Source organism: Pectinophora gossypiella, chromosome 3 (genome assembly GCF_024362695.1).
Source record: "Pectinophora gossypiella chromosome 3, ilPecGoss1.1, whole genome shotgun sequence".
Lineage (NCBI taxonomy): Eukaryota > Metazoa > Arthropoda > Insecta > Lepidoptera > Gelechiidae > Pectinophora > Pectinophora gossypiella.
This window is the reverse complement of record NC_065406.1, coordinates 11626721-11654384: the sequence shown is the minus strand read 5'-3', so window position 1 is coordinate 11654384 and position 27664 is coordinate 11626721. Positions and strand designations below refer to the sequence as shown.

The 27664-nt window shown below is 37.7% G+C and overlaps 4 protein-coding genes across 9 annotated transcripts in view; 3 read left to right on the top strand and 1 right to left on the bottom strand.

The window, feature by feature from the left end:
* The window catches only part of LOC126381724 (serine/threonine-protein kinase polo), a 40794-nt gene extending 18534 nt beyond the window's left edge, over window positions 1-22260 (bottom strand). The window contains exons 1-2 of one of the 4 annotated variants that reach the window (XM_050031177.1): window positions 19123-19275; window positions 18746-18910 (exon numbers count right to left, since the gene is read on the bottom strand). The gene's annotated coding sequence lies outside the window, so the exon portion shown is untranslated. Of the gene's footprint in view, window positions 1-8861; window positions 8877-18745; window positions 18911-19122; window positions 19276-22136 lie in introns of those variants that run through there. The other 3 variants (XM_050031178.1, XM_050031179.1, XM_050031180.1) reach the window with 3 other exon arrangements.
* LOC126381729 (pancreatic triacylglycerol lipase-like) lies at window positions 751-14362 on the top strand. Its single transcript, XM_050031186.1, has 11 exons — window positions 751-1020; window positions 10055-10152; window positions 10558-10719; window positions 11084-11221; window positions 11487-11590; window positions 11835-11962; window positions 12466-12606; window positions 12779-12877; window positions 12954-13065; window positions 13362-13501; window positions 14019-14362. Exons 1-11 carry the CDS (start codon window positions 930-932, stop codon window positions 14222-14224), a joined length of 1419 nt encoding a protein of 472 aa, XP_049887143.1. The 5' UTR covers window positions 751-929; the 3' UTR covers window positions 14225-14362.
* LOC126381679 (uncharacterized) lies at window positions 1174-8504 on the top strand. Of its 3 annotated transcripts, none has more exons than XM_050031142.1 (2): window positions 1174-3114; window positions 3747-8504. In XM_050031142.1, exons 1-2 carry the CDS (start codon window positions 2061-2063, stop codon window positions 3761-3763), a joined length of 1071 nt encoding a protein of 356 aa, XP_049887099.1. In that variant the 5' UTR covers window positions 1174-2060; the 3' UTR covers window positions 3764-8504. The 3 variants fall into 3 exon arrangements, with proteins under 3 accessions (XP_049887099.1, XP_049887093.1, XP_049887096.1); XM_050031136.1 differs by having other exon boundaries at window positions 1205-2082; window positions 2920-8504; XM_050031139.1 differs by having other exon boundaries at window positions 1205-3114.
* On the top strand, window positions 15131-25704 carry LOC126382297 (uncharacterized). Its single transcript, XM_050032115.1, has 9 exons — window positions 15131-15291; window positions 20390-20586; window positions 21525-21673; window positions 22253-22383; window positions 22529-22613; window positions 22718-22933; window positions 24162-24171; window positions 24313-24412; window positions 25566-25704. The coding sequence occupies exons 1-9, from the start codon at window positions 15131-15133 to the stop codon at window positions 25702-25704; spliced, it is 1188 nt and encodes a 395-aa protein (XP_049888072.1).
* Window positions 25705-27664: the final 1960 nt, after the last annotated feature.

Sequence of the window (27664 nt, the reverse complement as noted above, 5' to 3'; positions counted from 1 at the left end):
ATAAGCTATACGACCTTGTTTTTTGGATTTAGAAACACACTTGAATCGAGCGAATCCGAATGGGAAGTTTATGAAATACGCCGCCAGATAATGATGTACTTATTTGTAATCATTTTTTGAAAATATATTTCATTTGTTAGAATTAATGGTTTTTTTTCAACTAAAACGTTAGTTGAAATGCAAACATAATTTTCAAATTTTATTTGTTAAATCAATTGAATTTTTATCACTCATGTTTCCCTGAAGGGCAGGCAACGGTGTGTAGTACACCCACTTCTAGCTGCGAGTGTATATTGCCATTAACTGGGTAGGTATCCTGGAAACCGCGTGATATCAATTCTATCATCTAAACATGAATACTTCAATACGGCAGCATCGGTGACTCGGGCCGGTCTCATGTAGCTTATTTAATATATTGTCGTCTTTCGAATCTGTTACTAACATAATATGGACCAGTTCCCGAAATAAATATTTTGAATTTAAATTTAATAATAGGTACGTACTTAATACATATAAGCCGAGATCAATTAGGCATGTGTTTCAATTTAATGCAGCAAACGTTGCGCTGCCTGCACACTTGCGCAGTCTCTTTACGTTTGTTTCAACACAATAGACAAGGCATTGAAAATGAGTAATATTGTTACTAGTGGAAAATCTTTTCGCAGTATAGTTGCGTTTATCCAGAAGCGAGGCAGATAGCGGTTATCTACAGGACTGCATCCTGCGTAGCTTGCTGATCTCCGGTAAACACACCATGCGCACGCTCAATGTCACTGTGGGTTTACCAGCGGAATCACCAACAGGCTTATTGTTATTGGTTACTTATTGTTAGCCACTTCTACTAATTAGACCACTGTGCTCTGTTTATATTGTGCGGCGCAATAACGTGCAATTTAGATATACAAAATAAGTTAATTAACATTTTAAAAATGGAAACTATAACAAGTGTTATTTTTTTCGTTGTGCTAATTTGTGTTGGCAAAGGAAGTGCTCAGCGTTCGTTTGTCACAACAGATGAATGTGAGTATGATATATTTGTATTATACATATACGAAGTATTTGTTTGATTGCCTAACTCGTTAGCACAATTTCATATAAGTACCTATTCCCAGAAATTGCTTTGTCTCATAATTTTATACAAAACATCGGTCTACGAGTAGGTATTTATATAAGTATTTAAACTTCTTAAAATATTTTTTCCGTGGTCATAACGTCAATGGCCCTGTTGGCATCCCCAACATTAAATTTATATTTTTTTTTGTGTGACAACACTTTTGTCACTTCCCTTCCCTTCTTGCTCTCCATTCAACTACTGTAATGTGAACACTTTTTTGTACGAATTTAATTAAATTCAGTGAATTGTGCCTACTTCTGGACGTTTCATTCTCAGCCTTCGCCTCAGATAACCAGCCCTCACAGCCATTAGGAACCTTACACCCCAAACCTAACATTGGTCCTTCGAAAAGACTGAGGAAAAGGACGAAGAAACGAAGCCAACCGCAGTGTGTGTTACGTGTGCAGTTAAAAAATCTCGTACGAGTAACTCCTTGAGCAGTAAAACCATACGCCAAGGACAACCGACGTGATTCGCCACGTGAAGAAGCGGCGTGAAGTGCCATTTACATTCAGTCAGTGAGCTGCAAGAAAACATCTTTTTTCCAACGGGAGTCATCCATTTTATTTTCTATTGCGTCATCATTTTTACATTCTACGCATAGAACATTTCTACGTGACACGACATCAATCAAGCAAGAAGGTAATCTCGACCATAAACATATGTGGTTTAGGGACGTAATCAAGAATTCAAGAGGTCGCGAAATTCTGCGTGCATCGTTGAACACCCGCGCTCGCGCCTGCCGCCGACGACTTCCGGCCGACGCCCAATCGCCATCTTGTTTCTTCTTCGCGTCGATTGCTCACCTTGTTTCGTGCCACGTCGTAATAAAATATTTTTTCAGAGACTAATTATAATTAGATCTAGTAATATTTTTAAGATCTACGTAACTAGTTTTTATATATTATTGTGTTGTGCTAGAAAAAGCTGCGTTACAACTTGCAAAATGGAAACGGATTTGTCATCAGGTAAACAAATTGACCATAATATATCCACCTTAAACAGGCAAAGAGGCTCACTCAAAAGTTCAATTACTAAATTATACAATCAATTAAAAGACACAACTTCTGAACCTCAATTGACACGGGAGGCCCTTCTTGTTAAAGAAGAACGACTTCGTAATTTGTTCAGCCGTTATGAAGAATGTAATTTTCAGATTATGGGTTTTGATCCCAGTGATAAAGAGGATTCAGACGTTGTCGAAAGTAAATACTTGCACACGTTAACGATTATTAAACAATTAACCTCACTTTCTTTGTCTAACGAAAGTCAAAGTCAAAATAGTTCTCGTCATTATGTGCCAACTAAGTTACCTGAAATTACAGTGCCACATTTTACGGGAAAGTACTCAGATTATAGAACCTTCATGTGCCTTTTCAATTCTATGGTGCATGACAACATTCATTTACAAGAAATACAGAAACTTTATTATCTGAGAACTTTTCTGCGGGGTGAACCATTAGATTTGATTAAAATGTTGCCTATGGTCAGTGAAAGTTATGCTGAAAGTTTACAAATATTGAATGACAGGTACAACAATGAATATAAAATCAGAAATGAGCATATATCTATGTTATTGGATATCCCACAAGTTTCAAGGTCAACTGCTCATCATATTAGACAGTTTATTTCAATTGTAAAACAACAGTTAGCTGCTTTAAAAAATTTAAATTGTAATGTACAAGAGTGGGACCCAATCATTTTGTGTGTGTTACTACGGAAACTAGATTTCTTATGTAATAGGGAGTTTCAATTGGTGCGGAGTGTCGATACACCAACCGTTCAATGTCTCATAACCTTTCTAGAGAAACGTGCATTAGCACTTGAGAACTCAGAGCGGCCTTCTTCACTCCATGAGAAGCAGACAGCACCGGCGAGGATGGTAGCTGCAGCAGTGAAGAGCCAGCCTCCAGCTGTGAAGGATCAGCCTCCAGCTGTGAAGGACCAGCGTTCAGCTGCAGACCCCGTGATGACCAAGCCGCAACCATCATGCTTACTCTGTAAGTCTGCACATAAATTATTTACTTGTGCCCAATTTAAACTTCTGAATGTTGCAGACAGACACACATTTACAACAAAACATAATATATGCAAGATCTGTCTTACCTGTCATCCAAAGAGACCATGCCGTTACTTCTTCAAGTGCTCCATTTGCAAGCAGAAGCACAACACACTACTGCATGAGGACAAAGCACCTACTCCAGTCACTCTGCTGTCAAATTCTTCTACACAGGTACTCCTACCTACAGCTAGAGTAAAGCTCTATGCACAAGATGGTACAGAAGTGCATGTCAAAGCACTTCTTGACAGTGGTGCCCAAGTATCATTTGTAACTGCTGAGCTTGTACAATTACTGCAGTTACAAACAAAAACACAGAAGTCAGGTGTTATAGGTATTGGCAATACTGTCAGTAATGTAAATCAGTATGTGCCACTTCAAATACATTCTCTTGTACGAAACTTTAATATACAAGTGTCTTGTTACATTCTAGACAGGATCACAACCAAGTTGCCCCAGCAGAAGGTTGACATGAGTAATTTTATATTGCCCCCCGATGTTGTCCTTGCTGACAAAGACTTTCATGAGCCGAGTAACATACATATATTAATAGGAGCTGACATATTTTTCCAGGTGTTACTGCAACATGAGCCTGTCTCCATCCAGTCGCCTGCACCTTCAGCACCTAATGCGTCACAGTCTGCACCTACACCAACACTACTCAGCACCCAGTTTGGCCATGTCATAGCGGGTAACCTCCCCAGCCTTCCTGCTCACCCCTCAAAGTCAAACAAGAAGGTGGTATCTTTGTTTTGTACTACGTGTGATTCTGATCTTAACGACACTATGTCACTATTCTGGAAGACTGAAGATGTGCCTCAGGTATTCACAGAAAAAGTGTCAGAGCACGAAGCATGTGAGCAAATGTTTCAAGAGAATGTACAATTAACTAACAACCAATTTGAAGTTGCCTTACCATTAAAGTTGCCTCTCGACTCTGTCAATGATACTCTGGGAGATTCCTTGTACCTTGCATTAAAGAGATTTCATAATTTGGAAAATAGGCTGCATAAAGATCCAGTTTTATTGAAATTATATAAAGATTTCATTCATGAATATTTAGAGTTGGGACATGGATCTAAAATTGACATTGCACAATATGATTTAAATTCAGATCCAGTTTATTTTTTGCCCCACCATCCTGTAGTAAGAATGGATAAGAAAAGTACTAAATGCAGGGCTGTATTTGACGCTTCAATGAAAACAAATAAAAAAGTGTCACTTAATAATTTGCTTTTAAATGGTCCTGTAGTACAGAAAGAATTGTTCGACATTTTAATTCTATTTCGATTCGAACAATATGTATTTGTCACTGATATTAAACACATGTTTAGGGCAGTTAGTCTTAATGAAAAGTATCGCCCATTGCAAAACATTCTCTGGCGTGACTCGCCAGACAACAATGTTGAATGTATTCAGCTAAATACCGTTACGTATGGGCTAAAAAGCTCGTCGTATTTAGCCACTCGTTGCTTAATAGAATTAGCTGATCGATATGCAGAGGATTTTCCATTAGCATCATCCATTCTAAAGAATCAAACTTATGTAGATGACATTTTAGCTACCAATGATTCCTTAGACGCATTGATAGAGTCGAAAGAGCAACTTTGCAAGCTTCTGGACCTGGGAGGCTTCCAGCTACATAAGTGGTCTTCTAATAGAGTTGAGGCTTTGCACGACATACCGACAGACAAACAGTATTTCGACTCTATTGACTTAGAAAAAACTAATTTATGTATAAAAACGTTAGGTGTTAATTATGACATTAAGTCTGATACACTTACCCTTTCTGCGCCTAATACAGGCACTAACATACCTGACACTAAGCGGGAAGTACTCAGTTTTATAAGTAAGTTCTTTGATCCGCTAGGCTTGGCGGGCCCGCTCGTTGTAAGTGCTAAGGTCATTATGCAAAAGCTTTGGGAAGCACGTCTTGAATGGGACTCCATACTTAACGATGATTTAAGAAAGCTATGGCGTGAGTTTTATGAAAGTCTTTCAATTATGGCTCCCATGAGTTTCAATCGTTATGTCTGCTTACAAAATGCAACATGTCTGCAACTGATAGGTTTCGCCGATGCCTCGAGTTCCGCTGCTTACGGCTGCTGTGTGTACCTGCGTGTGGTTGACTCAACAGGTAATGTGAATGTTTCCTTACTCTGTTCGAAGTCTCGCGTCAACCCCATCAAACAGAGTCTCACCGTGCCGCGACTGGAGCTCAATGCCGCACTGCTGCTTGCGAAGCTTATCACCAGAGTGCATGATACACTCTCATTAAAAAAGACCATTAACAATGTTGTATTATACTCCGACTCACAGATTGTTCTGGCTTGGATACAGACTAATGCTGCTAAATTAAATACTTATGTAGCAAACAGGGTAAAGGAGATCTCCCAGCTCACCAGTAAGTATACATGGGCATATGTAAACACGCACGAGAATCCTGCCGACTGCCTGAGCCGAGGCGTCCTACCCCATGAGCTCGAGAGTAACCAGTTGTGGTGGACAGCACCTTTATTCCTCCATGACAGTAAGTATGTTGCTCCCCAACGAGAGCAGTACACGGCCGACGGTCTACCCGAGGTGAGAAGGAGCTCTGAGTTCTCTAGTGCAATGGTTTGTACTCTCTCTGATAAGGCAGACATAAACCTTGATTTTCTTGATAAATATTCAGATATAAATAGAATGCAAAGGGTTCTTGCTTACATTTTACGTTTCTGTAGTAACACACGCACAAAAACTGATAAAATAAAACATAATTTCATATCTAGTTCTGAATTAAATAGCTCATTAAATTTAATATTAAGATATGAACAACAAAAGTTCATGAAAAACGAATTATATTCTTTAAAATGTAATAATACTGTAAAGGGTAATATTAAGGCCTTGTATCCATTCATTGATGACAGTGGTTTAATAAGGGTAGGTGGCCGATTGCATAACGCCAATATTCCTTATTCTCAAAAACACCCCATTGTCCTGCCTAAAGGTTCCCGAGTAACAGAGTTAATTATTAGAAGCGAGCATGAGAAAAACCTTCACGCGGGACAGCGACTTGTTCTCTCATCAATGAATCAAAAATACTGGCTGCTTAACGGTATTCGTGAAATCAAAAAGGTCATACACAAGTGTATTGTATGTTGGAAATTAAAAAAGAATGTATCTCAACAACTGATGGGTTCTTTACCACATGACAGAGTGAATGCATGTCGTCCATTTCAGAAAATCGGTATTGACTTTGCTGGCCCGATAAGCGTCAAACAATCAACGATACGTCGGTCTGTCGTATCAACAGGCTATATTTGTGTCATAGTCTGCTTCGTTACAAAAGCAGTACACTTAGAATTGCTCTCTGATATAAAAACAGAATCATTTCTTGCCTGTTTTGACCGCTTCATTTCCCGTCGAGGCCTTCCTACAGACGTATACTGTGACAATGCATCCACTTTTAAATGTGCAAAAACCAAACTTGATGACTTTTATAAATTACAGACTTCCAAAGCTCACCAATCACAGGTACAAGGATATGCATCTCAAAAAGGCATAAATTTCCATTTTATTCCTTGCTATTCGCCCATTTTTGGTGGTCTTTGGGAAGCTGGTGTTAAAAGTGTGAAACACCACATGAAAAGAGTCGTTCAGAAGGCATTGTTAACCTATGAACAGTTACATACTGTACTATGTAAAATTGAAGCTATTCTAAACAGCAGGCCTTTAATTCCGTTATCAAATGATGTTAATGACTATTCTTATTTAACACCAGGCCACTTCCTGATTGGAACAGCTTTAAATTCCTATCCAGAGCAAGATGTAACAGACATACCTCAGAACAGACTCAAGTTCTGGAGAATATGTACTAGTATGCAACAATGTTTCTGGAAAGTTTGGAATAGACATTATTTGAATATTTTACAATCACGTCCAAAGTGGACAGACGTAATGCCTAATATAGAAGTAGGTTCTCTTGTAATACTCAGTGAAAGCAATTCACCCCCTTTGTATTGGCCTATGGCAAGGGTGACTAAGTTGTTTCCTGGCTCTGATAATATTGTTCGTGCGGTAGAAGTTAAAACAGCTAATGGGAATACCCATACGAGATCTATAACTCGCGTATGTGTATTACCAATTAAATAAAGTTCATAATGTAACTTATTTAATCATTATACAATTTACTTTCTTATTTACAATGTAGACATTTTTCCTTGTAGTATACACATTATTATACCTTGTTTTCTAAAGTGTTAGGCTGGGTAATGTATACCATTTTCGTGCTCCCGAGGTGCAGGCGTACTCGCTGCGTTGTCTTTTTAATTAATAATAATAAGTATGTACTGTCAAGTGCAGATGTCAGTAGGTACTACATACATTTTTCTTTTATTTGAAACATGCGTATGTTTAATATCTAAGTATAAACGTTATTGCCTTTCTATTTACTAGATATTAAGTTTATTAAGCCACCTATTGTAGGTATGTTATGATAAGGACGTATGTTATGTTTATTAAGTCAATTTGGACATGGCATATTTTTAAATATTCCTTTTATTTTGTAATGAGTATGTGTAAAGTTTTATTTAGTGCATGACTGTGTCAAATTGATCCTTTTCTTTTGTGATGATTAGGTGTAAAAGTTTTTAAATAGTTAAGTAACTAAAGTTGAACTAGGACAATGTTGTATGTTATGTCATGGTGTATGTTATGTCAATAGGTACATCCATACTTACTGATAATTATTTTTTGTATCTTACATGCTTGAATGCTGTCATTTAACATTTTCTTTAAAAAATGTAATCTTATGTTTTACAAATGTACAACTTCTTTGTCATAATAACCATTTGTAGGCATAAATGTTACTAGATTTTCTTTTATATCGTTTTATATGCGACCACATTATCAAGTTAATAAATTAACATTCTAAATTTCATTCATAAAATGTTTAGTTTGTTTGATAGATTTGTGTTTGTTCAAAGCCACTAGCGTTTGTCACTATAATATTGTTATGTAAAGTAATTTATAGTCAATAACAAACCTGTTATTAATATGCTAGCTTTTGCTTTGCCATACAGTTTAGTTTGGCTTTGAATTGTTTGTATAATGTTTAAAGTCATTAGAATTTTGGTTTTTTGTACTAATTGTTTTGTATAAAAGTACTTTGCTCGTAACTAAAGCTTTCTTTTGTGGCCGCAGCATGTTGGCATCCCCAACATTAAATTTATATTTTTTTTTGTGTGACAACACTTTTGTCACTTCCCTTCCGTTCTTGCTCTCCATTCAACTACTGTAATGTGAACACTTTTTTGTACGAATTTAATTAAATTCAGTGAATTGTGCCTACTTCTGGACGTTTCATTCTCAGCCTTCGCCTCAGATAACCAGCCCTCACAGCCATTAGGAACCTTACACCCCAAACCTAACAGGCCCAAGTTTGCGTTTGTGACATAACAGGCTGTTACCAAACTTTTATCATTATTTTTTATGAGTACTTTAATTTGCAAAGCTGATATTTTATTTGTAAGTTTCACTAAATCATTTTTTGTTCACTGTAATCGATTATCTTATAATAATTATTCCACTTAATACAAATACTTTTGTATCCAACGGAAAATATTTGACCACTTTACACACTAACAATCCACTTGAAGATAAGGAGACTACTAAGTACCTATGTGATTGAATTATAAAAACACTTACATTTATAAACTCGCCTTTTCAACTTCATTAAATCGAAATAAGTATAAGAAATAAAAAAAATATATAAAAGTTAGATTTATTTAATTTGGGTAGAATAGATAGATACGTATAAATTGCAAGGATTCACTTTTGCCGCACTGGGTTTACCGCAATTTTAAACAAGTAGCAAAATAGACTTTATCCAACTTCATCTTTGCGTGCAGAACGGTCTGCGTGATTTCTGATACGCGTTGCAGTGTCTTCGCGGAGGCGTGTCAGTGGGTACTCAGAAGTCTCCAGACTGTCGTGCGGGCTCGCTTGCGGAGGTCAGAGATGTTGATCAGTTGTCAAGACGACACACTGAATAATACTTTTATCATCTTCCTCAATGCCATCTCAGGGCGGGAGTTGGAAAATTTCTAGGCCTGATATGAGAATGTTAATTTAAAAATGTTAAACCTAAGTAGCGCAAATGATTAATCGGGCAATCCATTGGCAAGCGTTGTTTATTAACTTACATATACCTTCCTTCTCAATTTTACGTGAGGCAATTAAATACATTAATTCCGAGTTGCTTTCATTTAGAAAATTAGTTACGTACTTGTATGTAAACCAAAGAGAATATATTAACTTCGTTTTGAGTACCTACCCCGGGTCGGAGAGGTTTTCCTCAACGCAACATGGAATTTCTGGGATACCTGTGTCCCGTACCACGTTTTTTGCGACGGAAACATACGTAGTTTCTTGAAAAACCTATATCTATATGACTCACACTAAGGACAAATCGTCGTAAACCCAACGAGTTCCTGACCTACAAACGTAGAAGGAGTCCTGTGACCGTGACCCAGACCGCAGCGTTATTGTTTGGTCAGCATGACATACTTTAGCAATATCGCTAGGTCAATACAAGTAATCTAATTCGCGGACTAAGCATTTACTTAATGAGTCGCGTTTCTACCGCTGACAGGTAACGAACGAAGGTCTTCCAATATTTGCTCATGCAACAATTACTGAAGGACGTCACAGTTTTGTAACAGTCGCAATTCGCAATTCCGCCCGTACCATGCGTACCATCCCATCTTGCCTACATACCCTTTCACATGTCGTTATAGCAGCGATTGCTTTAGTTGTTGCTTGGGAATCAGTCTGCTATTGTTGGAAATATATTGCAATTCATGAATATTCAAGTAATAAATCATGTCATGCTCCGACAGTGGAGAACCATATTAGCCCAGAGGACCTGCAGGAGTTTTTCAACATGTACAATGATACTACTACGACTCAGAGGAATGAGGACTACGCTGATTATCAGGTTGGTTTATATAATACCTACTTAACAATTATTTGCTTTCGTATGAACGATATTAGGAACCAAACATATATGTTAAAATGCTTCCTGGGAAGAGTTCTTATACTCTTAACATACTGTTGGAGTTGAGCGCACTGCCTTATTCTCTATCTACCCTGTAAAAACACAGTTAATATAGTCGATAACAGTACTGCCTACTAAACCTTAGATTGATTCTTGTTTACAAAATTCGTAGTGTGATGAACATATTTGATACTAATTATAAAGGCGTGGTAATTATAAAAGCCATAGAAAATATTTTGCTTTGCCAGTAGTTACTTTGGGACCATCTTTATTACGGTTGGCTGTATTATCAAGTTCGATATATTATTACATTTTATTTAATAATAAAGTAAAGAACTATTGCAGCAAACTACAACGCTTCGGACGACACCAGAAATAGTGGATTGTTTCGGTCTGGGGTCATTGGCACCGCAGATCATGTGGATGTTAAACATGAAGCCGGATTCTCCTGAAAAAGTTAACACTCATTTCTACTTTTCGTCGAGACTTCAACCAAATAGAGTTCAGGTGAATAGAACCATTTCTGTGACCTATCTTTTGAATTTAAAGTTATGTTTCTGATCGCTATCTCCGTGGTAGGTAATAATTATCTCATACAACAACGCTTTTCAACAACGTTGACACTACAGAAAGTACGGAATACTTTTATTCGAGATTTTTCCACCGAAGGACGTAGCCGAAGTCTACTTTCTGTTAGTGTCAACGTCAGTCACGTGGTTAGCTTATACTATATAATGACAATCTTACATTAGCTGGGGTCTCAAGAACTCACATGCAAGCTGTTTCTTCAGACGTAAATTTGTCCAGTAAAGAAATCAATTCAATTTCTGAATTCTTTTCCAGAAGGAGTTAACTTGATCATGTTTTGCAGGTGTATCCTGGTGACCAATTTGGTCTCGAGTGGGTGGATTTCAAACCGGAAAGGAAGACCATTATGATTGTTCACGGGTTCATGAGCCACAGCAATGCGTCGTGGGTGACAGATATGACCAGAGCATTTTTATCATGGGTAATCTAGCTTACCAAGGTTTTGCTTTTGTACTCAACTGTACAATCACTATTTGGATACTGAAATTGTAAAATAGAAGGAAAAACACGTGTATGTGCGGGTTTGTGGTAGGTTTCCGCTAAAAAGTTAGTGAACTCAGGTACCTACTGAAAAAACACCAGGGCTTCCCATAATTTCTGCTTACTAACGATGACTGAATTGCAAAGCGGAGTCTATTTTGCAATTCAGCCATCATTTGCATTTTAACTGTGATTTTTGGTTTTAGGGAGACGTCAACGTCATCGTTGTGGATTGGAGTGGAGGTGGAAATACTTGGAAATACTGGCGAGCGGTTGCTAATACTAGGAGGGTTGGCTCAGATGTGACGGGGTGGGTAATAATAGCTAATTCCTCAATTACAGTTAACTTTGTGTAACTGCGACCTTGACATATCCAACGTAGATTTTCCGACCTAGCGAACGCAGTTCAATAGGAATTGGTAGAAATCCTGACGCTGCGTCACACTGAAAGTTCCGTCCGTTATACGATTCCGCTCAACTGGATGTGCAGTTTTGGGGGAAAACTTACCCGCGTTCTCATCGACGTACCTAAATAGGTGTTTATGCTTTTTCAGATTTTTTAAACAATTGATAGCAGCAACGGGCGCACGTACCAAAGACTTCCATTTTGTCGGACACAGCTTAGGAGCACATATTTGCTCTTACGTTTCCTACCATTTGGGCGGCGTTGCAAGAATTACTGGTAGGTACCCATTATCCACTTAGTATACTAAGTTATGGGCGATAGGCTGATCCCTTATCACCGTAAGGTTCATCATATCCAGCTTACGACATCGTATCAACAGTGGCTGCAAGTTGTCTTTGATTACTTGTGGCTCTGCCCACCCCATTAGGGATTACGGGCGTGAGTTTATGTATGTATGTATGTATACTAATTGACTTAAATGCAATAATATAACTCGTTTGAACTAATGTACACGTCCAGTAGGTCTAACAGAAAGTTCAGGTGAAAAGTGGTGATCTGAGCACCCGATCATCTTGAGATGAATGTACCTACCTCTGACGAGTCTGTTAGTTTAGGATAATCATATTTTTATGTTTTATATTTTTTGGACAGATGTCCAGACAAGGCTAGGGCTATTGTTCGCATATGAGTCCGTTTTCCCCTTTTGGCCGGCCAATAACTGTCATTTAGAGTTTTTATAATATGAAATGTCAATAAAAAAATTCTTCCTTTCAATAAAGGTCTAGATCCAGCCCAACCCTGTTTCCGTACATCGGACCGTACCGAGCGCTTGGACGAATCGGACGCAGATTTCGTTGACGTCATCCACACCAATGGACGGCTTTTGAAGAAAATTGGTTTTGGACTGCCCGATCCTACTGGTAAGTACGTTTAATTATGAAGCGGGGATTTAGTTTTTTACCGGAGGCAAAATTTTCCTTTGCTAACAATTCTATGTAAGTAGGTAAATTCAAACGAATTTTTGGGATTTTCCAGTTTGTATTTTGTACTAACTTCCTAAGTGACAAGTGATTGACCTTCATTCTATTTCAGGTCACGCAGATTTTTATCCTAACGGTGGTATGAAACAACCTGGTTGCCATAATAACACTAAGTCCTTGTGGTATCGGTTCCTGCCATTTTCCCCTAAGAGTAAGTTGAATACAATCGATTTTATTCAACAATTTTCCTTATAATGTTATTTACACAATATTATTTCGTTTTTCAGAATTACAACAAGCGATTTGCAGTCACGGTCGCGCGTACCTGCTTTTCACTGAGTCACTCATTAACAATAATTGCTCTTTTAGAGCTCATAGCTGGAACTTGACTTATGAAGGGTAAGAGGTACTTATTTTTATCGTAGCATTTAAATTTAGCATTTAAAAGTAAAGCTAAATTTCAGCTTGCAGCCTCTATTGTTACGTTATTGTCCTAGCTAGGTATAACAACCGGTACCGAACCGTTGGTTCTTTTACAGAAACCTTTCATTGACTGAGATGCTATTACCCTTAAACATATTGTCTTAATTTATTGACTTCTACAAGCAGCGTGTTGTGGATTTATATAATTCTCCTTCATCTCTGGTAATGTTTAAGAATGAATAGGTATATAATGATCTTTCGTATTGTTTTAGTGTAAATACAAGTTTGACGGCAGCATGCGACAAAATATCATCATGTGTTGATATGGGCATCAATGCAATCGGGGGCAATTGCAGGCCAAGGGCCAAGGGTGCTTACTTCGTGCTTACTACGGAAAAGCAACCTTATTGTCGTAAGTATTAAGTAATTAATTCACCGATGATGGTAGGGGTAAAATGGGAGTTGGGAGAAGATGAGAGCCCTTCCTACTTTGCGAAAACATCCGGTAATTATTTTACTATCATACGAGTATAAAGTAAAATTTGAATAGGCAAGTACTAGCACTAAAAGTTGCTCACAAGTCACAAGACTTTAAATAAGCTTGGACTTTTGCTTGGGGGGAGTCCGGCCAAGTAGTTAATGCCATCTGAGGCAAATCTACAACAAGTCACGTGAAAAAAAAAAGCTTGGGGGGAGGAATAGTAAAACTTTAATTGTTTCGAACAGCCTAACATCCGTAAATATCAAATGTCGATTCAAGGGCCACGTCAATATAAACCCTATATTTTTAGGAGAAGGCAACAGTTTAGAAACCTAGTGTACTTATCGGGAATCTTTAAGCATGATTATCAAAAGTTTGCAGGTTATCCTCTCTGTCGTGGTAACTATATCGGCGTGAGGTTTACTATGAATGTTTGTATGTTCAACAGCAACCGAATGGGAGCGGCATCATCCACGAGCGGACTTGCTCCGTGACCTGCGTGAAGGGTTCAAGTTAGACCGGTCAAACTCTACAACGAAATACCCACAAAATATTACACCAGATTATGCTGACCCCATGGAGCAGGCATCAAAAACCATAACTGACACGCGTAGCAGCACTACCAAAGGATGGTGGAGTAGAATTATCGGATGAAAGTCCGTTGGTTTTCACCGTTTTTAAGCCGGGGTAGGGTCGTCATGTCGTCGACTACTACAAACAAGATGTCCCGTGAGTAGTGAATCAAACCTGTTTTTTGCTGGGATATTGCCGTTAATTTTTAAATTTTACTTAACATAAATAGCCTATATACGTCCCACTGCTGGGCACAGGCCTCCTCTCAATCAACCGGAGAGGAAGAAATTTTGCTTAGAGCAATTATTCAGGAGAACTGGTAAAAAAAATGGAGCAGATTTATAGAAATCGCATGAAAAAGCTGCCATGTGATTTGTTTACCGAGTTTCGTTTTTCTGGTTAGTCATGTCATGACCCTAGCTATCATCATGTTTCGTTTGATTCACTATTGACGGGACACCCTGCTATTATCATTATTATTATTTGCTACTTCTTTTTATAGTTAAGCACTTACTTTTATTCGGGGGTCTATAAGACTGTCGTTTGTTCCTTAAAGGACACTGAAAGATCTTTGAAAGAGTTGGACTACTCTATTAGAGGGCTGCCACCTTAGGATAGTTTTAAGCCCGGATATCAAACAAGAAAAACGACGCAGTTTATCTTGCAAAACAAAGTGTTATATGTCTCAATATTTCATTTGTGGGGTGTCTGCACGAGATTTGGTATAATCAGTGTACCTTTCTCGAAAATTCCATGATATTATGAAATGAAATGAATTATTTTATTTCAGGCCTAAATCCATATTTGTTAGTAACAATGAACTTAATGAACTTAAACTATGTTAGTATCTATCCTACACACACATTACATATACATAGGAACTGCCAAGTTGCTATTATTTACAACAGCATCCTTCTCTTAACATATCTTGAGCACACATGCATATTCACCCAAAAACCCAGAATAGGACTGTCCCACATATCAACAATGGGTTTCAGGAGGCTGTTGGTACCACCCCTCAATCGACTTAACAGGGATGCCACTCGCTTCCGTACTAAAGCGTTAAACCCATCAGTGGACGCTTCTGTAAACATCCCCGATGCACTAATATCTCTTGGCAGCCCCAACAGCACCCTGAAAGCATTGTTGTATTGGACGCGGAGGATATTAACTGCACAAAACGCCTTATTGTCGAGATTATCACATTTAGGCAGACAGACGTATCGTGCAGGCACACTAATCTAAGTAGAGATTTATTTTTTAATTTTAGTCGCGTCGCCAATAGATTAAAATCGGGTACACAATAGCCAGCACGTTTCGTCTGATCGCTTGCTACGCACGGGAGCGAACAAAAAAATGCCCCTTATAATTGTCATCGTGCAACATTGCCAAACATGCAGCGTGTTAAAACTATTGTTGTCGAGTGGATACCTGGTTGATTGATTGGTGGAAAAACTCCAAACACCTGGAGTGGAATTCGAAAGATGGCAGCCCTAATGGCTATTTACCTACAGTAGCCTTAGATAAGCCGCTCTTATCGTAATTGTAGTTTTTTAGTGCAGTAAAGTATATACTATAAGTAAGCTCTATATAAATAAATATGTAAGTACACATTAATATCCATAGATTAACAGAGTAGGTACATACTTTTGTAAATAGTTGTCCGTGCATTCCGTATACGAGCACTTCATCTACACAATAGCATAGAATAAGTATAAAATAAGTAAAATAAATATAGAATAAGTAAAAAAAATAAAGACCGCGGATAATAAAATAAAGGCAGTTTGGCAAGTAATAAATAGCGAAACAAAGGCTTCGAAACCGCGTGAATTAGAATATAATATAGAATCGGGCACTGGGTTAGTTAAACAAGATAAAGATGTAGCTGAAGTTTTTGATAAATTCTTTACGAACATCCCTGTAAAAACTACAGAATCTCTCAGGTCCTCTCCTGTTCAAGCTGATATATTGTTGAAAAGTAATGTTACTGCTTGCACTGAATTATTTGATTTTAAACGCGTTGATCCGAGTAGTATTGTTAAAGTATTCAAACAGCTGAAACTTAAAACCTCGAAAGATTTATGGGGATTGTCTGTCAAATTGATGAGCTCTGTTATTGATATCTTAGCACCATATCTAGCTTACATTTTTAATATGAGTGTTGAAAATAGCACTTTTCCAAATTTAATGAAAATCAGTAAAGTTATACCTCTTTTTAAATCGGGCACAAAATCAGATCCCACGAATTATAGACCGGTTTCTATTCTACCAGTACTTAGTAAAATTTTCGAGAAAATTATTCTCGACCAACTGCTATGTCATTTTAATTTAAATAACTTACTTCACAGCCAGCAGTTTGGTTTTACTAAGGGTCGGTCTACAACAGACGCGAGTGTCACATTTGTTCGACACATTTTCGATGCTTGGGAGAAGTCGCAGAATGCCGTAGGAGTATTCTGTGACTTGTCTAAGGCATTCGACTGCGTGGATCACGAGACCTTGCTTTTGAAATTGAGGCACTATGGATTAAATAATGGAGCTCTCAGTTTGTTAAATTCATATCTAGGTGATAGGATACAAAAGGTACAAATCAATAGTACGACTTCTTCGGGCTCTCATGTTCAAATGGGAGTTCCTCAAGGATCCATTTTGGGGCCATTCCTTTTTTTAGTGTACATAAATGATTTACCTTATGTAGTACAGAACCAAGCTGACATTGTACTGTTCGCGGATGACACTTCTCTTATATTTAAAATCGATAGAAAGTTAGAGGAACTTGACGAAGCAAACAGCGCTGTGTCGCAGGTTCTAAGCTGGTTTACAGTAAATAATCTAGTTCTAAATGCTAAGAAAACGAAGTGTATTAAATTTGTTCTACCAAACGTAAAGAAAGTAAATAATAACATTAAAATTAACGACGAGAAACTAGATTTTGTTGAACACACCGTTTTCTTAGGAATTACTGTAGATTCAAAACTTCAATGGGGCCCACATATTGTATCACTAGCGGGCAAGCTAAGTTCAGCAGCATATGCCGTCAGAAGAATCCGACAACTCACAGATGTACCCACTGCTAGACTTGTCTACTTCAGCTACTTCCACAGCATAATGTCTTACGGTATTTTATTGTGGGGTCGAGCCGCTGATGTAGAAACTATTTTCATTATTCAAAAAAGGGCAGTTCGCGCTATTTATAATCTGCGTTGTCGGGACTCTTTAAGGGAGCTGTTTAAAGAAATAAATATACTGACGGTCGCAAGTCAATATATTTATGAAAACATTAGGTATGTATGTGCGTAAAAATGTATCTCTCCTTCCGAGAAACTGTGAAAGGCATACTTACAATACAAGGAATAAAAATAAAATTGTTGTTCAAAATTCTAGATTAAGTAAATTAAATTCATCTTTTTTGGGGTTATGTATACGTTTTTACAATAAAATACCAGATAATATTTTAAATTTGTCAGAGAACAAATTTAAAGCTCACGTGAAGCTTACTTTATGTAAAAAAGCCTATTATAAGATTAATGATTACCTAAATGATAAAAATGTCTGGTATTAAATGTGTTCCTCTAGTTATTAAATAACTTGTAATGTACCCTCATTGATTTAAAAGATGTGTTGCTGTTGCAGTTTCTTGTCATTTCTTCTCCTCAGCCATAACACCTTGCGAAATGACGTAAATTCAAAAATGTTACATTGACCTTCAACAAGTTTATCCATGATAATTACGTTGAATAAATGATTCTGATTCTGATTCTGATTCTAAGGAATAATAAATATACTACGTATAGAACGGCAACTCTTCGCCCCCACCAGCGGCTGAGCTAGGTTTACCTCACCCCTCCTCGAACATAGTTTAGACTTTTACGATAATGTCAATGTGTAGTGTCTGTGTAAAACGAGGTTATTTGTATGAAGTGTCCGGGGTGTGACAATAGGTTAGGCGACGACGTGTGAATCCTTCACCTATGTAGGTAATAACATCTGAGTTGTTCATCGTTATATGTAGGCACTTCAAGCCTTAGAGTATTGTATGTTATTCTATTATGGTAACTGCCATACGGTGCTGATAGATAATTAAGAATAATAATAATAAGTTTCATATTGTTAATAAAGTTTTATACATTACTAATAATATATATTAAAACGCAAATATATTTTTACGTGCCAAATGTAATATTAATAAGAGCAATAATGAATATAATCGTATTTAATTACTTACTTTCTACCATTTCGTTTTATTTATTAACACGGTAATGACCCTAATTCTCTATATCATTATTTCAAGTAGCATAATTATGGAATAGATTAAAAAAGCTTTTACGGCTAATGAAACATTTTCACGAGTCGTTTCAGTAACTTGTCTATTGCATTTCAGTAACAAAAATGTATAGACAGAGGCGAAAATCCAGTGGATTGGAGTTTTCTTTCGGAAAGAGGTTTTTGTTTTTGGGTCGGAACAGCGGCATCCATGGCTTGGGGCATCTCTTTCGCGAGGATGCAAATTTTCTAGCCAGGTAATAATATATCGTTTCATAGCTCTACTTTATGTAATGAAATTGGATTTGATTTTATAAAATTATTATATTACTTACTTACGCATTCATGTTAATCACCAAACGCAACGAAGGGATTTGTTGTTATCCACAATTCCAAGTTATGTGACATAAAAATCACAGTTTGTCAATTTTAAATCACTTTATTTTTATTTTCTACAAATATATGATGGTCCACTGATTGGATGCCGGCCAATTTGCGGCAAATCTACAATAAGTGACGTCAAAAAAATGTATTGAATTTATGTTTTATTATCACAAAGTGGTTTATTACAAGTATTTACTTATAATTCGTGGTCAAACTGTGTTTATAGATGCTTAATATTAATAAACAAGGTAAATAAGGAAAATACCTCAGAAAAGACCATTGTAAAGTTGAATTATTTACTGAGTATACTAAAATAAAAACTTACTGCATACCTATGCACGACATAATGATTAAATCCATGTTTTTTCACACTTATTTTCTTCACAACTGATCTAACTCGGGAGTATATAAAAATGAGATTTATTTTTAAATACTCGGTGAGTGAGTCTCGAGTAGTATCTTTAGGCACTGATCTGTGAGAAGTATTCTACGAGCATGCTAGTGTTATGTAACGGCACCTAGCCTGTAGACACGACACCTTGTTTATGATGTTATTCATTTGTCTTATCTTTGTTTGAGATTGTTACTGCCAATAAAATTAGTCAAGTCATTAGAACGTGTGACAACGCTAGACGACGCGACGCTCTGGCAACTAAGTATTTGTAAATTGCATTTGGTATTCGCTAATGTTCATCACTATAGACTTAATATTTATCTAGATAAAGTTGAGTATGATTTCGATGACAATAAATGGGCAATAAGAGATTAACAGTAACTTGACAATAAGTTCTTTTGTGAAAGATGTTCCGTTGTTCGGAAGGCACGTTAAGGCGTTAGTTCGGATTACTACTTACTGATGTAAGTTAGTAGTCGTTACATGAGTCATGTCAGGGGCCTTTCGCGGCATGAACCCTGACACCAGTTGGTAATTCACCTCACAACCCACACGATAGAAGAAGTTCTTTTGTACCAATTTATTGTCATCTTAGGTCTTAGGTCTATCCATTTATGAACAAAATAACCATCCATTATCTATTTATTTTGTTAATAAATGGATAGAACTAAGATCCTTTCCGTTACGTATTATCTTGTTTAGTTAACATATCGCGACTCGTACGAAAATTATGATAGAGATAACATTGTTTGTCTAGACCAGGTTTATCTTTAACAAAGAAAGCCGAGTAGGTCATTATTACCTATTGAACTAATATGCTATTTTTGTTGAATATTGAGTATTTAAAATTAAATCGCCCTTATCTCCTCACTACCCGCAGTGGAGCAGCGTGGTGGAGTATGCTCCATGCCCCCTCCGGTTGATTGAGGGGAGGCCTGTGCCCAGCAGTGGGACGTATATAGGCTGTTTATGTATGTATGTTATGTATCTCCTCACTTAATGTAAAATCTTGAGGCATCTAGTACAGTCAAGTTGGTGACTTCCTTTACTAGCGTTCAGAAAGCACTAGTTTCTTCTTCTTCTTCACTCATGTGTAGGTCAAACCGGATCCCCACTCTTGGTCCCAGGCTTGCTATAGAGCCGCCAGAGTCCCCTGAGATGGCTCACGCTTGAAATTACCTACTTGATTTGATATGGTATTGTAGGTTGTTCTGGCTGGTAGTACTCGTGGTGTCCACGGGGTGTCTTTACCTGTTGCTGGTGCCGGTGGTGGCTCGCGGCGCGGATGTGAGCTTCACGGCAGACACGCGTTACCTACCCTGGACCACCACCTTCCCCGCCGTCTCCATCTGCGAGCTTTACCACCCCAAGATGGCGCAGAGGAAATTTACTGAGCTTTACCGTAAATACTTTTTTTCACGGCGTCCTTTATATAAGCTGAAGATTTGACAGGTTTGTATTTCCACAGAAGAGACTGCCAATTCGTCCAAAGCAGACGGAGGGAGAAACAGTTATGCATTGTTATAATACTTACTTATAGTATAATTTGATGTGTTATCTAGGAAGGTAGAGTGAGGAAACTTCGTTTGCCAATATTTTAAATAATTTTTTCCTTTCTTAAGTATATATCGAATAAATATAATATGTTACGTTTCGGTACCTATTAAATGATATTGACATAGATTTGAATTGATAGCAGAACGAGTAGAAATAATATTTAGGACAAGATAATGATACAAATAAATTCAAGCACTTTATTGTATTTTTTTGATCGTGTGATCAATACGAGGAATTAAAGAAGCTTAGCTTTTTCTACTTTATTCGTTGGTATCCAACATGCGAGATAGCTAGTCATCATACGTGTTGCTACCAAGTACGACCTTGGCAGATTTTCTTATTATTTTTGCGGCACACATTCTTATAATGAAGGTAGGTAGGTAGGTACTAAGTCATTATCCCCCTCGCATTATCCCGTTTTTCACAGGGTCCGCTTACCTAATCTGAAGATTTGATAGGTCCGGTTTTTTTACAGAAGCGACTGCCTATCTAACCTTTCAACCTGCGAAGGGAAAACCAGCCCAATACAGATTAGGTCACATACCTCTGAAAACGCATTCCTCAGGAATGTGGGTTTCCTCGCGATGTTTTCCTTCACCGCTGAGCACGTGATAATCATTTATGATCCAAACATGAATTCGAAAACAAATTCGACAATCATTGGTTTAGGCATGTGCTGGATTCGAACCTGCGACCTCAAAGTGAGAGGCAAACGTTTTACCAACTTGGCTACCACGGCTCATTATAGGTACTAAGTATATTGTTTTTTTTTCTACACGCCAGCGGAGCTGATGAAGTCCCAGTCATACGACTTGCAGAGGTACTTGACCGAGCTGGTTTACAACAAGGCCCTGCTGTGCAGAAAGGGAGTGTGCGAGCCCTGCGGTTCCCGGGTACCCTGTAACTTGGACTGGAGGGGGATCATTGAGAAGGTTGTTTAGGAATTCATATTTCAAGTTAATACAGGTCCATAACTAAGTTTTGTTTGGCATAGCATTTTGTATGCACGAGACTTTGTAGGTACGAAAAGAAAAATGAGTGAACTAACGATACTTATAGGTAATTAATTCATCATCATCATCTAGTATTAGTATTATACCGTAGTACTGTACCGTTATTATACCGTTTTCGCACAGGGTTCGCTTACCTAACCTGATCATTATATATTTTAAGTAACTAATGATTGTTTTGAACATTTTGTTACCTAACAACGATTTAAATTATGAAATGCAGATTATATTATATTGTTTTGTTTTCCTCTTAGCACAGCAACAATAGGCATATTACCATATTGTACATCAATGTCAATAGGAGTGTCTTTTAAAGTCTGTTTCCGGATAGTAACAACCAATATTAAATGTAATTTAGAAAATACTTGTAATAAGTTTGACTTACCTTACATCTAGCATCAGTCCATCAAACCGTATTTTCCACACACCCCAAAATTTGTTTTTTTTTTGAGTACAATTTTATAAAATCACTCATAATCCATCACTTTTAAACCATTGTAGGTACACCAAACTTGTAACGAACTTATAACGGACTGCATTCTCGACGGGAAAGCGTTTCCTTGTTGCTCTAAGTTCCACCAAGTGGATTCAGAATATGGGCCGTGCTACTCTTTCAACACATTGCAGGGCAAGTAAGTGATTATTTTCTTGATAAAACACTACTACACTCTACTGAGATACCCATAAGATAACATAGATAAATGATAACATTAAAACGCCTGCTCAAGTGTTTAATGCAATTACGAATCTGGTAAACCGATGATCAGTATTTCACAGGCGTTCCAGCGAGGAGCCGTTGTATTCTGTGAATAGAACCACAGGACCTGGAGTGATGACCTTCAGGCTTATGTATGATGCCACGGTAGGTAAATAACTTAGGTCACGTACGGGTAGCTTGTGCTTCCTATGTTCATTTTGTCCGATGTTCACTAAAGTGTTATTGATTGAATTTCCCCTTCTAAACAGGTATCACTTCATAGTACAGAGGATTTATCAACCAACTACTTAGACTTAAAGTTGAAGTTGGAGCTGCGGCCGTTGCTCAGACAGTATAACGACGTGGAGTACATATTCTCGCTGGTGGAGTTCGACAACGACCCCATGTTGGTATACGATGACGTCTACCAGCGCCGCTGCCGGTACCTCCACGAGATACCGGACACGCCTTTTGATACTTACTCGGTAAATCGTTTCTGATACAAATGGATACCTGTTAATGCCAGAGCCGATGAAAGCATGGATGAAAGGTGGCATCGAAATTTTCATTTTTTTTATAAATTCCTCTGTCCCCTGAACAAGACATTATCATTTAGCACCTGTACTGTTTTTTTGTATAAAGTTACCTTGTTAATATAAGCTCGTCCTCTATAACATGGGACATAGCTGATGGGGAGTGGCTGTAATACTATACACGTCTACCTACCCCTTCGAGAAGACGGGCGTGGTGCTATGTTTTTGTTGTTTCATGAAGTTCATAGTACATACATACATACACGCTTATTTCCCACCGGGGTGAGCAGAGACTATGGAATTCCATTTGCTTCGATTTGATTTTAATTTGTGTTCTTCGATCGATATGAAGTTGATAGTTGGTATATTTCATTATTATATTTATTGTAGGTGTATTCGTATGGAGCATGTCGTCTCGCTCGCAACACAGAACATGCTTTCCAACACTGTGGCTGCATTCATCCAGGACGAGATCTCTCCTGTAAGTAATATAATAGTCTTTCACTACTATTTACTTATTGGATTTGGATTTCCCCGAGATATGCATTTTCGGAGGTAGGTACGTGACCTAACCAGTATTATGCTGGTTTTCCCTTCGCGGGTTGGAAGGTCAGACAGGCAGTCGCTTCTGTAAAAAAATCGGTAAAAACACTTTTAAATTAAACGGTTTTATTTTATTTGCACTGAAAACTAGAAAATAAATAAATAGTTACTTACCTATCAACCTACGTAGGTGGTCCCGGTCATTACTATCTATGATGGTAGTGATCGTCATAACATGAACCATGTCAGCGGCCGAAAGGCGGTTCATGAAAGAACAGTAACACCAGGGTTTGCTTGGTAGGTAAACTAAGCAGCCCACACCATAACCAGTAGGTATTTTGAACTCCTAGTTCAGAAATATTTTAGTACTAGGCAGAATAGCTTTTAAGCATTTTAGACTAAAATAAAAAAGTGCGAATCCTGTGAAAAAGGGGATAATGCTAGGGAGATGATGATGATGATTTGGATTTCCGCAAAAGTATTATTATTTCAATTAGATAGTATTATTTATAAGCGTTTTCATTAAGTACATTTCATTTCATTGGTCGAGAATGTGGGTTTCCTCACGACCCACCAGGGAGACATGTTGGTGGGGGTAAAAGATGGATGATGATTATAAGGATTTTGTTTGTTACAGATAAAGACAAGTATTGTAATTTTACTGGACTGAATTGTTTGGTAGAGTACGAAAGTTAGTATGTTATACTTACTAATTAAGTAAGCATGTAATAATTCGTGTTAGGTATACCTTTAAGTGTGTGTTTCATATGGGAATTTTATTTTTAAAGATCAGAAGCTAAAACATGTCGTTGACGATGATTTAGATGATGATGACCCCTGCTTGCCATCTTGCTTGGAGAGCGAGCTGACCACTGTACACATCTCAAGGTACGATATGGTGCTAAAGTCCAATCAGTTTCTTGCAAAGTAATAAATTAACCGGTTGTACTTATGACCTCCTGGTTACATGTTGTTTCTATAATAGACCAAAAACACCTACATAAACATAAATTTTATAATTATGATAACTAATGGTTCGTAATTTCACCACTGTTTACAAATAATTCGCTGGGCTCAGTGACTGCAGTTTTGCTCTTTGTTTGTACATATTGCTCCTCTCTTCACGTTTACCACACTTTTAGGAAGACTAAAGTAAGACCAACGGGGGTGAGGTAAACCTAGCCCAGCCGCTGGTGGGGGGCAGAGAGTTGCCGTTCTACGTAGTATTATTCTATGCTTTTACTACGGATGTAGAAACATTAGAACCCTATTGCATGGGACTTAAACATAGCTGGCGAGGAGTGGGTGTATTATATACTATACACCTCTGCCTACCCCTTTCGGGGATACAGGCGTGAAGCTATGTTTATCTTTAGTAGGAGTGCCGTAGAATGTTTGGAACAATATGCTTTGTGCAACTTTAGTCGCTTCAGAGTAGGTAATTTAAAAAGTCATTAGTAAATACAGTGTTAGTGACATCGTAACGAAAACTTTGAGGGATGATTCAGGTCATGATTCTGAATTGATATCAAGTGGAATTTTCCGTCACAAAAGTATGGAACGGAAAATAATTAAATAAAAAACAGTAAAATTTTCATGAATTTTCCTATAGAAAAATTCACTCGATTTCCACTCAGAATCTCAGTATTTGTTACTAAGTATGTCATTAATACCTTATCTACTTGTACGGCTTATATGTATGTACTTTGTACAGGGTGTAAGTGACATCGTAATAAATACTGAGGGGAATGATTCAGCTCATTATTCTGAGTTAATATCAAGTGGAATTTTCTATCGTTTACACGTACGTTACATGAGTCACGTCAGGGGCATTTGGCGGGACGAGAATAACCCTGACCCCAGGGTTGCTCGGATTGGTTATCCACCTCATAACCTACACGATAGAAGAACATACGCCTGTATCCCCGAAAGGGGTAGGCAGAGGCGTATAGTATACACACCGGCTTTTCACCATCTATGTTAGAAGAACAAGATGTGTGATAGAAAAGATGATTGATTACTAATGAGATTTTCTTCACAGCCGCTGGGTCACCGATGGCTCGCCGTCGGGCATTAAAGTGACCATACGAATGGCTGGTCTGCCCAATGTGCGGTTTCAGAGGAACCTATTGCGAAGTGACTTGGATTTAGTTGGTACGGCATCATTATTGATTACATAATTGTTATGGACTCCGTGGTCCAGTGGTTGAGCGTTGGGCTCACGATCCGGAGGTCCCGGGTTCAAATCCATATCATAAAAATCACTTTGTGATCCCTAGTTTGGTTAGGACATTGCAGGCTGATCACCTGATTGTCCAAAAGTAAGATGATCCATGCTTCGGAAGGCACGTTAAGCCGTTGGTCCCGGTTACTCACTACTTACCGATGTAAGTATGTAGTCGTTACATGAGTCATGCCTTTGGCGGCTCAATAATAACCCTGCCACCAGGGTTGCTGAGGTTGGTAATTCACCTCACAACCCACACGATAGAAGAAGATGGGCGATAGGATGATCTCTTGTGATCATAAGGTTCATCATAATCTATATTTGGACTTCATAATGGCTGCAAGTTGTCTTTGTTTGTCTGTGGCTCTGCCCACCCCATTAGGGATTACGGGCGTGAGTTTATGTATGTATGTAGTAGACAGGTCTATCCTCAGTTATTCTGCCACCGCCATGTCTTCTGAGTTAGTAGCGTAATGGCTAACCTAGTCCTCATGGAATTCCATAGTCTCTGCCCACCCCGATGGGAAATAGGCGTGAGTTTGTGTATGTATGTAATACAGAAGCGACTACTTCTGAAATGACCCTAAGGCAATTATCAAGGAAATACTGAAAATTCACGAGAGTTTTTCGTTCGTTTAGGGGGGCTCAAAAGCAGTTAAGTTTTTTAAAAATCTTAGCCGCTATTTTATGAGTTCTTTGAAGCATAAAAGCAATTTGTGTTCGTTCAATGAGGTATTTCCAGGCTATGTTCCTCAAAAACAACATAGATGGCGCTGTACTTACAGATTTTTCTTCGTTTAATTTTCTAATCTCACCGATAACAGGATAACATACGAATCTTTTATCTTTGTTTTTGGGTATAAATTATGACCCTTTTTATTACACCCGGGCACAATTACATCTTCCACCCATTATTATTCTGATCAAAATAAAGAGAAATAATATAGGTAGCAATATAATTCTATACATAATGTGATCCAAATATCAACCAACAATTATTTTTATACAGGGTGTTAGTGACATCGTAACGAATACTGAGGGGGATGATTCAGACATGATTCTGAGTTAATATCAAGTGGAATTTTTCGTCGCAAAATTAATGTTTTTTTTTTTTCGTTTTATTTAATTATTTTCAATTCTATACTTTTGCGACGGGAAATTCCACTTGATATTATCTCAAAATAATGAGATGAATCATCCCTCTCAGTATTCGTTACGATGTCTCTTACACCCCATTCAAGTACATACAAGTAGCCATACAAGTAGGTATGGGTGTTAGTGACACCGTAACGAATACTGAGGGGGATGGTTCAGACCATGATTCTGAGTTGATATCAAGTGGAATTTCCTGTCGGAAAATTCATGAAAATGTTTGTGTTTTTTTTAATATTTTTAGTTCTATAGTTCTGCGACGGAAAATTCCACTTGATATTAACTCAGAATCATGGTCTGAATCATCCCTCAAAGTTTTCGTTACGATGTCACTAACACCCTGTATATGCTTCTGTCATTACATTGTATTTTGGAATAATTAAGTACCCGAGTAATGAGAAAATAGGTAATTATCGCTTTAAAGCTGTACAACGCCATCTATATTGTTTTAGGGGAATGTTGTCTGGAAAGTCCCTCTTTGTCATGGATCTACACTAAGTAATATCGCCGTCACTCGGGACCTTATTCACGTCACAATTTATGGGATCCCTAAAATGTAATTTCGTTCCAGTGTCTGTTGGCGGCATGGCAGGCCTATTCTTCGGCGCTTCGATTTTTAGTCTTGTCGAAATCCTTTACCTTTTCTTAAGGAAACCAAACAAATATTAAATGAACTTGCCCATTTTACTGTCTTTTTATTTATTTCTCAATTTTATAGCATTAGCATCCTTGAAAACAAAAGTTATCATAACAGTTATATC

Coding starts and splice junctions, on each gene's coding strand:
- LOC126382297 (XM_050032115.1), top strand. CDS start 15,131: ATGGGTTTCAGGAGGCTGTTGGTACCACCCCTCAATCGACTTAACAGG. Junction 20,587..21,524: donor GAAATTTACTGAGCTTTACC/GTAAATACTTTT, acceptor TCTACACGCCAG/CGGAGCTGATGAAGTCCCAG. Junction 22,614..22,717: donor GGCTTATGTATGATGCCACG/GTAGGTAAATAA, acceptor CCTTCTAAACAG/GTATCACTTCATAGTACAGA.
- LOC126381729 (XM_050031186.1), top strand. CDS start 930: ATGGAAACTATAACAAGTGTTATTTTTTTCGTTGTGCTAATTTGTGTT. Junction 10,720..11,083: donor TTCAACCAAATAGAGTTCAG/GTGAATAGAACC, acceptor CATGTTTTGCAG/GTGTATCCTGGTGACCAATT. Junction 11,591..11,834: donor GTTGGCTCAGATGTGACGGG/GTGGGTAATAAT, acceptor ATGCTTTTTCAG/ATTTTTTAAACAATTGATAG.
- LOC126381679 (XM_050031136.1), top strand. CDS start 2,061: ATGGAAACGGATTTGTCATCAG. Junction 2,083..2,919: donor GGAAACGGATTTGTCATCAG/GTAAACAAATTG, acceptor TAACCTTTCTAG/AGAAACGTGCATTAGCACTT.